General features: G+C 43.9%; 1 protein-coding gene across 2 annotated transcripts in view; it reads left to right on the forward strand.

Moving 5' to 3' along the window:
- Positions 1 to 7,247, forward strand: part of CDX1 (caudal type homeobox 1) — a 59,791-nt gene extending 52,544 nt beyond the window's left edge. For both annotated transcript variants that reach the window (XM_078653583.1, XM_078653582.1), the window contains exons 2-3: positions 4,911 to 5,056; positions 5,965 to 7,247. In XM_078653583.1, the coding sequence (XP_078509709.1) occupies positions 4,911 to 5,056; positions 5,965 to 6,171 (353 nt within the window). In that variant the 3' untranslated portion in view covers positions 6,172 to 7,247. The remainder of the gene's footprint in view (positions 1 to 4,910; positions 5,057 to 5,964) is intronic.
- The last annotated feature ends 3,992 nt before the right edge of the window (positions 7,248 to 11,239 follow it).

Here is an 11,239-nt window from a genome sequence, read left to right on the forward strand (position 1 = left end):
CACTGCACAGATACTACCACGATGCTGCCATGGAAGCACCTAGCTGAGCCTCCCCCAAGAATAAACGAAAGACCTACTTTAGCCGCTCGGTCACAGCAGAGGGGGAGGTTCAGAATGGTCTAGCAGACATCATCAATAACTATACACAGGAGGAATTAATTTACTTTTTCGGGCTAAGGGCAATGCATCGAGGCGAGAGTCGGCGGCGACCCAGGCCTTATCCTGTAACTAATTCTTTTCCAATTTCAGAACATTAAAGCCTGCTCCTAATCTTATCGGCGGCGCTGAGGTGAGCCCTACAAGCGTTATCCATTAACGCAGATAAGGCTATTCTCTATCCCGCGTGCACATACACAACCCCTGCCCCGTGGCTGCCAGTCACACGCGTTTAACAATTAATCCGCCGGTCCCTGCGACAGCACGAAGGCGGGCTCCGCGGAGAGCCGATTAGGCCCGAGTGCGGTCGATACAGTTAGAAATGAGCTCGTCTCGAGGGGCCCTCGGCTGAGAGAAGGCGCAATGCTGCTCTGTCACCAGAGGCGGCGGAATCAACAGTACACACGTGGAATAATAAATTGCTAAATTAATGAGACGGCGGCGCCTTTAATTTGTGCAAAGGAGTTGCTGCGGTGTGTACCCAGGCTATTAACCTGCTCCGTGCCCCTGGCCGTGAGCGCCCCGTGTTGTATGGATTTGCAATTAGACTGGCGCTCAGATAACACGTTGCGCTTGGCTTGGAAGTTGGCGCCTCGCATCAAAGCAGCATTTCCCGAATGTGTTGAATGTGCTTCTTATGCAAAAAGCTGAATGAGATTGTATTTTTCCAAAATACCGCTCACAATCTGTCCACCTTAGTGCCATTGCTAGTAAGGGCCATAAACGGAATTGTCTAGTCCCAGGTGCACGTTTACACAACACTTTAAATAGTTTATCAATAGAGCCCAGGACACAGGCTCACTCTGTGAGTATGAGGGGGGCGTTTGATGCGGTTTTAAGAGATTAATGATGAACATTATCGAAACTAAACTTGATTCTGGGACAAGGCACGTCCTTGGCATGACATTCAGGCAAAACAAGCCCCAACCTAACATTGAGAGTAATGTCGAGGGAAATCTTTCCACACTGCGGACCAGGGCCGGACTGGCCGTAGCGGGCACCAGGTTTTTTCCCCAGTGGGTCATTGCAGCAGTGCTGCAATATTGCCCCCCTGTAACAAAAGCAGCAGCAGTGTTTCCCACCAGCACCGCCCCCACACACACTCTCTGTGCCGATCCGGCTTAATTGCAGCGATGCAGGGCGCGCTACAAAATTTGTTTTATTAATTAAATTGTTTACTTACCTTCAATCATCCATACTCTGGTTTTTAGCACCCCCCCCGCCCCTGCCCCGCCTCTCTGCCCTACCGAAACTCCCTCCATGGGCCGCGGCTGCTTAATTGCCTGGGCTGGTTTACGTTCTCAGTCCGGCCGTGCTGCGGACCACTGCAACTACCCACCAATGCAAGCTTTTCATTATGCTGTGTACTGGGGTAAGCTTTCACACTGTCCAGCAGTGTAAGATCTTATACTGTCCACAAGCATAAGCTCTCATACTGCCCAACCGAGTGAGCTCACACACGTCCACCAGTGCAAACGTTTCACACAACCCTCTAGTGTAAACTCTCATCCTGTCCAGCAGTATACAGTTTCCACACTGCCCATTACTGTAAGCTCTCATACCGCCCACCAGTGTAAACCCCCACACTGCCCACCAGGGTAACTTCTCATACCACCCACCAATGTAAGCTCTCCGACTGCCCTCCATTGTAAGCTTTTGATGCTGCCCCCCGATTTAAGTCCTCACATTGCCAACCAGTGTAAGCTTCTCATGCCGCCCACCAGTGTAACCTTCTCACAATACCCACATGTGTAGGCTCTATTACTGCCCACAAGTGTAACCTTCCATACTGCCCCCACTAATTAATGTAAGCTTCTTATACTGCACACCAGGGCAGTGGTCTTCAAACTTTTTAATGCTTCATACATGATTGCCAAACATACTATTCTGGTCAGACAGGTCTTACTAACGTGTAAACGTATCCACAGTGTATTTTTAGAAATAGGATTGGGGATGGGGTTTTTGAAGAATATTTGGTGACCATTCCATTTTGACACCTTCGCCCAGCCAAGATATAAATGACAAAAAACCTTAGTGATGGCCCATTACAGAGGGGCTTACTGCCACTCATTTTTCCCTGCTGAAAACAAAGCACTGTTATAAGCATAATGCTTCTTTTGGCCGGAGACTGAACCCCTCCCCCCGGATGAGTTGAGGCCCCCTTAGGGGAGTACACCCCCCAGTTTGAAGACCACTAGTGTAACCTTCCATACTGCCCACTTGTGTAACCTTCCATACTGCCCACTAGTGTAACGTTCTTATACTGCCCACCAGGGCAAGAGTCTCATTCTATTCGCAATGGCCAAATTTACAACAACCATGGAAGCAACTTAAGCTACTCCTTAGAGGCGGTTTATCAGTTGAAGCACTTCACATTGTCCACTCAAGAAAACTTTCACATAGTCCATCATTGCCAACTTCTCAACAGGTCAGCAGTGCCAACTGGACACACTTCCCACCAGGGTCATCTTTATAGATGCCCACCAGAGTCAGCTGCGCGGAGGGCTCGCCTGGATGAGGGACTCAAATTGCCAATCAGTGTTCATCTTATAGGAGCCTCATAGTCTGTTACTGTTCATTTTTAATTGGCCCAGTCCGATCCTGGCGAACGACGATAGGGGGGACACTGCCCACCTGATTTGAAGTTTTGCAGTATCTGTTGAAACCAAATGTGTGCAGGAACAGCCCTGGAAATGGGAAAAACTTGAAAAATTGGGACTGGCAATTCAAGACGAGGAACTCTATTCCCCATTTTGGCCCATACCTCAGAATGGCTGGTAATTGGAGCAGATACCAGAAACCATCTCCCGGCTTTCTATCTCCACAGGTGAACTCGGAATTGCAGCATTAGTGTCTTTAAATGAGTCTGCCACATGATTGACAACTGATAGTGTTTGAAAAGCACTTTCTTACCCCTATGTGGGGTGCTAACAGGTAGCTAAATACTCTGTGTAGGGTATGTGGTTGGAAGGATGTTGAAGGGAGTGGGTTTCATGTAAAAAGGATGTCGCTGGTAACCCCTTACTCGTTACATGCAGGGCTACTCAACAACCGGCCACACAATAATGAATGCTAAGTATAAGTAAGCAAGTGCACGGTGTATCCTGTGTCACGGCCTGAAAACTGTGTAAATAACACAATCTTGAGATCCCATCAGCCCTACCTTAGACACTATTACCATTTGGAGTAAATCAGCAGCTTTGATAATGGCGAGCGAGCTGCCTGGCTTTACCTGTGCTGTGAGTAAGTATGAGGAGATGCAGGGAGTTTGCTGTCAACAGACAGGGGGCAGCTAGAACACAGACCTGGGCAGGGCGTGTGCCAGCGCTTTCATCTTCCATCTCAGATCTGTGCTGGGCCTTCATCTCCTACGAGGTCTTAGGTGCCTAGCGCCAGGGCCACTGATATTTTGTGGCATAGGAGAACCAAATTATGCAGCAGCGTTGACTAAATTATGCATCAAGAAAAGGCAAATCATGCAGCACATTTTGAAGCTATATTTTTCACTTTGTTGTCATTTTTTACACGTTTACACTGTATGGACTAAGGTTTCCACTTATTAATATCAGTTTAGCACTTTAATACGGCAATCAGCAGCTGAAAGGTAACCTACCTCTGTGCGAAAAAATGCCTGTCACTGTAGGTTTTCAGTAACTTTTGATCTGTTTGACCTAAAACGAATTTTTTGTTAACATCTGCAAATTATGCAGATGATTGATATGTAACAAGTGTAGGAAGTCCATAATTATGCCGAAAACGCTATGGCTGCATAATTGCATAATTCCAGCGACCTTGCTTTTCTGTCATGACTAAATATAATGTATATTTTGCTTAAAGAAATGGACAGTCTTAAAACAATATTCCGACCCTTGGTGCTAATATTCGTAGTGCTAAATGTGTGGATTGCAGTACTTACAGTAATGAGCAATCAGTCTATAATAATGCATGTACTGCTTAAGGAAAAGGAAAAGCTGCGCTTACATTTTATAACTTTTTACCAGACCCTCAATATGTGAAATTGCACAAGAATTATAAAAGTTTTGAAGCGTCTGGTTCTTCGTAGTGGGAGGGGGATACAACAGCGTTGTTTAGCGACTCAACACCAAATCTTTAGGTATTTTTGCCTCCCCTAAAATGATGTTTTCCTCAACAAATTAAAAATATCACTATTTAAATAAGCATTGGCAAATACAATAGGTCTCACAGGCCTGCCTTTCGGCTACAAGTGCTTTGCCAGTGTTGTTTGCCAATGCTGATCAACATTAGCAAAAAAGAGGGGAAAAATAATTTTTATCAACATTGCCAAAAAAGCTTGTTGCTTATGCCTGCATTTGCCATTGCGCATGTGCATGTATGCATGATGTATATACAGCAGTCAAGCACGTCACCAGCCATTACCATTGTTCTTATCTGTGGTTCCTATATGGAATACACCTCTGGATTTTAAACGTGTTTCTGGCTGCAGGAGATCCTAAAAGAGACCCAGTGAAGCGGGGGGGGGGGAGGGGGGGGCAACCACCAGTAGAAATTAACCATAGCGCATGCAGTAGGTAAATGAAAAGGATACGCATCCTTTACACACCAGTGCAACCCTAACCTATGCGTATGTGTATCCCGCCATTAGAAGATGTGCTGTCACATGTTTTAAGTGCACAATCTGTGTCCTCAGGGGGGCTTTGACGCTCTTTACTCTTTGAACCTACCTCCTGTCCGTGGTTATCACTAACCCCTTCTCTATGTCTGTTCCTTCTTAGGTAAAACGAGAACAAAGGACAAATACCGAGTCGTGTACACGGACCACCAGCGCCTGGAGCTGGAGAAGGAGTTCCACTACAGCCGCTACATCACCATCCGGCGGAAAGCGGAGCTGGCGGCCAACCTGGGTCTCACGGAGCGACAGGTCAGTAGTGGAAGAGGGGTAAAAACCCTTTCTTGTGCTCTTAGGTCATGTACTGTTCTTCTCAACTTTTCACTAGAATGCACAAGCACCCATCACCTGTGCTCACCACACATGGGTAATTCAGCTCTCTATTAGATCCCCTGCTGCTTCTCTCCCTTCACAACTTTCACATTGTTTATAATACCTGTTCACAGTCACTGCATAGCGCCTGGAAAGAAGCATCCCCCTTGAGCACTTTGATGCACATCTCTACTGAAGCTGAAGGGGTGGGCACACCCCTTGAACACCTTGCATTTCCTGTCTTCCATCCAGAATTACTTTCTGGGATACTTTGCTCTTCTTATGCCCTGGAGTTGCTGGCAGGCAGTGCTTGCTGATGATTAGGTCACAAGACGGTATCTTTCATGTATTCTTATTTGATGAGTATCCTGGTAGGTATCCTGGAAGTTTAGTTTTACGGGGAAACATCTATTACAACGCAGGCATTACATAGTAGTGCCTTTACAACACAGTCAGTACCACGACTGCGACATTACCATGGGTTCCATTACAACGCAAGTCATTAGACGACTTGCTTTAGCGAATGCAGCGTTGGACTGGTGTTGGATTTTAAATCCAACACCTTCCCTACTGATACACCGTCTGTAGTTGGAATAATAATGTAAACTATTTCAAAGTCCGGTGCTTCCCTAAAACAAGTAGCTGTATTGACCTGCGTTGTTAAGCCACACATAGTTTTGGCATGCCTGGTAACAGACGCTATTCATTTTGAGAGGTTGTGTGTAGTTGTCTCCTCCATGTGCCCCTTTCCTTGTCAGCTGCTGTTTTACACGTATCACACTTTAAGTGTCTCATCTTTCACCTGCTCCATCAGCTTATCATTTTTTTACTGTTTCTACTCACTGTAGGTGAAAATCTGGTTCCAGAACAGACGTGCGAAAGAAAGGAAAGTGAACAAGAAAAAAATGCAGCAGCAAAGCCAGCCGGCCAGCACCACCACCCCAACTCCACCCATGGTGGGCTCTAGCGGAGGAGGCATGGGCAACATCTGCAGCAGCAGTGGCACTCTACTATCCCCTTCTCCACTGACTATCAAAGAAGAGTTCATGGCCTAATGAGTGCCTATAAAAACTTGTGCAAAGGACACCTAGAGTCCAGAGAAAGGCACTCTTTCAAAAGACAATCATTCCTGCCAGACAGCCATTTTGGTATGATGTTGATTCTCACCTCAACAATATCACTTCTTGGGGGCTTTAAGGAGGAACCTTTTACATAAATGGATATTGGATAATATGTTCGTATAAAATATACCCAGCAATGTTTTAGTTAACGATACTGTATTATTTTTGAAGAATTGGTCGATCTGGAAGACATATATTATACAAATTTGCAAAGACGGTATATATTATATTTTATAAGGTGGAGCAGATACGGTTTTGAGACCTATGTGAAGGGTGAGAGAAGACATCAGGAAGTCCTTTGTGGGTAAATGCAATTTCTTCTGAAAAGACATGAATGGATAAACCTCTACAAGAACATATTTTTCAGAACATTGGAAAAAACATTCCAAGCATGAAAAATTCACATGGTGTGCAGAAATGTAATCAATGAACTCAACCGTGCAGAGGCAGCATCAAGGCACCATTCCAACGGAGATGCGGGAATCCATATTCTTCGGCCGGAGGGCTTTTGAACATCATAATGTGCAATCTACATATTTGATTCAAATGTCTCAACTTCTACTGGAGTATTTCAGATAGACAGGGAAACAGAGCTCAACGTTTTAACTCTCTATTAGGATAAGATGTTTGACCAGCAACAGTGAATTCCTGCCCACACTGTTGTGTCTTCTTCCTGCTCCTTCTAAAATAGAGATTTCCGAATCTGAGCCCACACAAGAAAAGAGCAGTCTTAGAACCTTGGACTGTACAATCTTGAAACGAGATTTAGGTTCTATGAAGACTGATTTTGTCTAGGTCAATTGTCACTTAGAGAATCAAGAGCACCTCCACAGGGTGAAGCTTTCAGATCATGGCTCAGGTTTCCATTTTAACACTTTCAATCAAGAGAAATCAGAAATCACTTTGCAATGTTGGATGGGCGGTCTCAATGGGGGCACTGGAAACTTAAAACATTGTTGTATTTTTCCATTGTATGGTTTTAAAAAATTAAAAATATTTTTATCCCCAAACAATGTCTCCAGCTCTAGCTGTACAGAAAATAAAATATTATTAGAAAACGTTGAGCAACACAAAGAAAGCCACACTGTGTGTTATTGTAGAGGAGATGGAAGTTCTGTGGAGGCGGGAATGCCCAGGATTGCTCAAGTACTGACAATGAGGATGATCTCAATGTGCTAGCCATTGACTGTATAACTGTATCCGTCCCATAGCTGGGAATAGGACTGTAGCAGCCATATGAAGAGTGAGGCTAGACATGAAACCCACCAGATGGTAGTTGAGCAGTATTTTAATACTGGAGTAGAGAAATATCACCACTTTGGGGATTCTAGGGGAAATGCTCTGTCTCGTCAACAAGACCCTAGCCATGGTCGCCGCTGCTAGATTCAGTGGAGGCCAGGAGCAAGATCATAAACGTAGTATCATCTGTAAACTTCACATGACGTCTATGGGCTTTTTACACAACATTTTTCATATTTTCTGTGGCAACAAAATAACATCATTAAAATTCAATCAATGAAGCTTAAGGCTAACCACGCCAGTGTCAGCTGCAAGTAAATGTAATCACTAGAGCTGTCAACCAAACTCACAGCGAGTCTGAGAGGAGCTGCACCTATGACAGTGTGCGCTGCAACCACACCTGGAAGTCACACACAACGAAGTGTCCCCTGCCCTTCTCACGTGCACCACGGCTCCCATCTCCTAATGATGCATAAGAAGTGCTCTGTGCACGGCCCGTTTCTAGAACTCATGGAACCCTTTGAAGTGAACAGCACCGATACTTCTGCAGGCCCAAGATCAACAAGCATTGGCAAAGCCAATAGGTCGGGCCTTGTCAAGCTAGTGCAATGGTTCATTTTTTGTTTTTATTTTTTATAGAAAATATGTGCAGCAAAAAGGAAGTAAAATGAAAATATGCAGTTGCCTAAAAGTGAATTTTACATATTTGTAACAATTTTGAGGGCAAAAACAACAACTATACAGTTTGTTTACCAGTGATGTTTTTCAAGCCTTTCAGTTTTGTCAGGCGTTTTATTACTTTTGTTTTTGAAGGAGACAAGTATAAATCCCCACCTAACCATGGATTCAAAGCTTAGGCAGTTATTATGTCATTTAAAGGTTTTAGAAAAAAGACAGGAAAATAATTGCCATCTAATTTGGGTATGCAGATTACGGGCAAAATAAATAGCTGGTATTTAAAGTGGATATAAAATAAAAAAGTACGTTTTGAACCAATTTTGTCACTATAGAGAAGGCACTAGTTTTAGGCAGATGTGAACAATGTGCACAGGCTGATCAAGTGCTCCTTACTGTATGCTATTTTGGGCAGAAGAAAAACGTGAATGAGAATTTAACATACCAATTAGTGAAGCCCACTGTCCGAAAGAGCCTCTGTGTGTGTATATTGTGTAGGTATTTATTTGAACAATAATAGTTTGGCGAGACAGCAAAGCAACCTCAAACACCCGAACAAAAAACTCCAGCTTCAACTCCTGTTCCATGCTTTCCCTTGCAATGTCTGAGTGCACAACTGGTAACTCGGCCAGTACCCGCCGCATGCATAAATCCTTCCATGTTCCACACCCACACAAAGGTACAGTTGATTCAGAATTACCTGCTGTGCATGGGTTCTTTGTTTGCCAGGCTTACACCTGTTGCCTCATTCGAGTAAGCTTTAGGGAACAGGACAATGCAGTCTGTTGTCATTTTGTCCTATTTTGATTGTAGTGTATACTGTTTTAAAGTTGAGCCCTATTGTGATTGCATTCGGTTCTCAGTGAGCACTGCTGTGATGCAATTATTTACTTTTGTTTATACCACTAAGCACAACTTTGATATCATGTGGCTTTTCCTGAGATTGTGTGATATCCAAGTGACAGGCTGTAGTTTTCACCACCTTCCTTAGAAAAGGATTCCTAACAAAGATGATGCCTAGTAAACTGGCATCTTCGGAACAATACAAGATGTACAGAGTTTGAGACTAAAACCATTATGGAATCATTTAAAGATATGCAGGAAATATTCAAGGAACAGAGCATTTTAGAGATGCACAATAAAACCAGACTTTTGTGTATTATCCGAAGGTTGGGCGCTATACCATCACAGACTTTACACCTCCAAGAAGGACCCGATTCACAAAGATGACTTCGTTGTTTATTTTTTCATATGTGCTACCTTCAGTACACACCTTGTGTTATTCTCTCTTGTCATTATGGAATGTAGGGGGTTCTAGCTTGTCGAACTTTGGGGGCCGAGGAATTCTTTCTGGAGACCGTCGGTAATTTTTACAAGTTGTCCATAGTTGGTTTAGCTTACTCCTCTTGGTGTTAATAGATTATGTTAACTTTATGCAGAGAAGCGGACGGCTCCTAAAGTTTTTTCTGTGAGCATGTCTGACTTAATGCTGACTTACACATGCATTTACTTTCCATGAGTTGGCGGGAGTAAGTCGTATTGTCTCATCGGTAAAGCATTGTGAAGCAGGCCTTGAGAAATAGGTGAGTACTCTTTCAAAATCACTAGCGAGGGATATGAAAGTCAAAATGCTGAAAATTGAATTTTAAAATTTGCATCGATGAATGCAAGCAATTGTAAAATGAAGTACTATATTTATTTGAATCACTTTGAATCACTTTGAGTTTTATTAACTCACCTTTAATTCCTGTTGTGATGATGATGATTCAATCATGATATCATGCCGTTGTGATGTCATTGGGTACCGCTTCCAAAGATACTTTAAGAGGACATCTTTGATCACTAATTCACAACACCAAAACACTTCCCAGGCAGGCTCACAGCCAATATAACACTCTTCCAATCCAACTCCCACCATCCATTTTGTAGCATGCTACCCATGCAAAAAAGCTACAAAACAATACAATACTGCAGTGATGTCACTAGATACTACTAAAATGTCACTAGGACTCTAGTGCAAATGTCCTTGTCCTATGCTGATTAAGTTATAGGGTTATATGCCTTTGAGTGGTGTGAAAGATCATATATCACTGTTGAGGATTTGGACAGTTCTAGGCAAATGTTATGTTATGTTAATGTTTTCATTTTCCACCACATTTATGTCATTGTCGTGGTACCAAATGATATGGTAGTGTATTGTCGAATTTGAATAGGCTACACATACCTCCGCTTCAGGCATGGTTCTTAGGCAACCTTCTCAGAGTACATGGATGACAGGGTGTTGGTTGTATTTAAGCCTGAACAGGGGTGTTGGAAACGGGGTGGAGCCAGCATTGTGGAGGGAAGGACCATCCCTATTAAGGTCCCAGGTGTACCCCTCCCTCACATCAGCATGCTAATCTCTCCATTCACCACCGGGGCAGACCCATTCTGACTCCTGGAGCCAGGCCCACCAGCCAGCTCCAGCCAATCACACGCCAGACACAAATTACATTAACATGCCAACTTCTAGAAGTGGCACTTCCACACTAGACACAATCATGCCGCATACATCACTGCGCAGCATTCAATCTCACGAGTTCGCACATACCAAACTCGACCCTGCACTCCCCACACATCAGGAACTACCATGGTCACACATATTCCCCATGCATTCCTATGGGAGGGCAGGTCACTCTCACCACACACACAGAGAGCGCACGCACTTTACACTGGACCACAGTGAAAAAGTGTGCAGAGACCTAACATCACCAACACCAGGTTACAGAAACAGGCTAGGCAAAAGCAAAAAGTTTCGAGGTGAACCTGCCAAAAAGGGCCAGGTCCAAAAGTATTGTATTGTCGAATTTGAATAGGCTACACATACCTCCGCTTCAGGCATGGTTCTTAGGCAACCTTCTCAGAGTACATGGATGACAGGGTGTTGGTTGTATTTAAGCCTGAACGGGGGTGTTGGAAACCATGCTCTAAAGAGGGCGTGGAAAACTGGTATCTGCATATAAGTATAGGATGTTGCAGCAAAGAGAGATTAGGCAAAGATGTCCAATTGGATTGCCACTCTATTTTTGGAATTAACATTTTTCTTTCC

Source organism: Lissotriton helveticus, chromosome 7, assembly GCF_964261635.1.
Source record: "Lissotriton helveticus chromosome 7, aLisHel1.1, whole genome shotgun sequence".
Classification (NCBI taxonomy): Eukaryota; Metazoa; Chordata; class Amphibia; order Caudata; family Salamandridae; genus Lissotriton; species Lissotriton helveticus.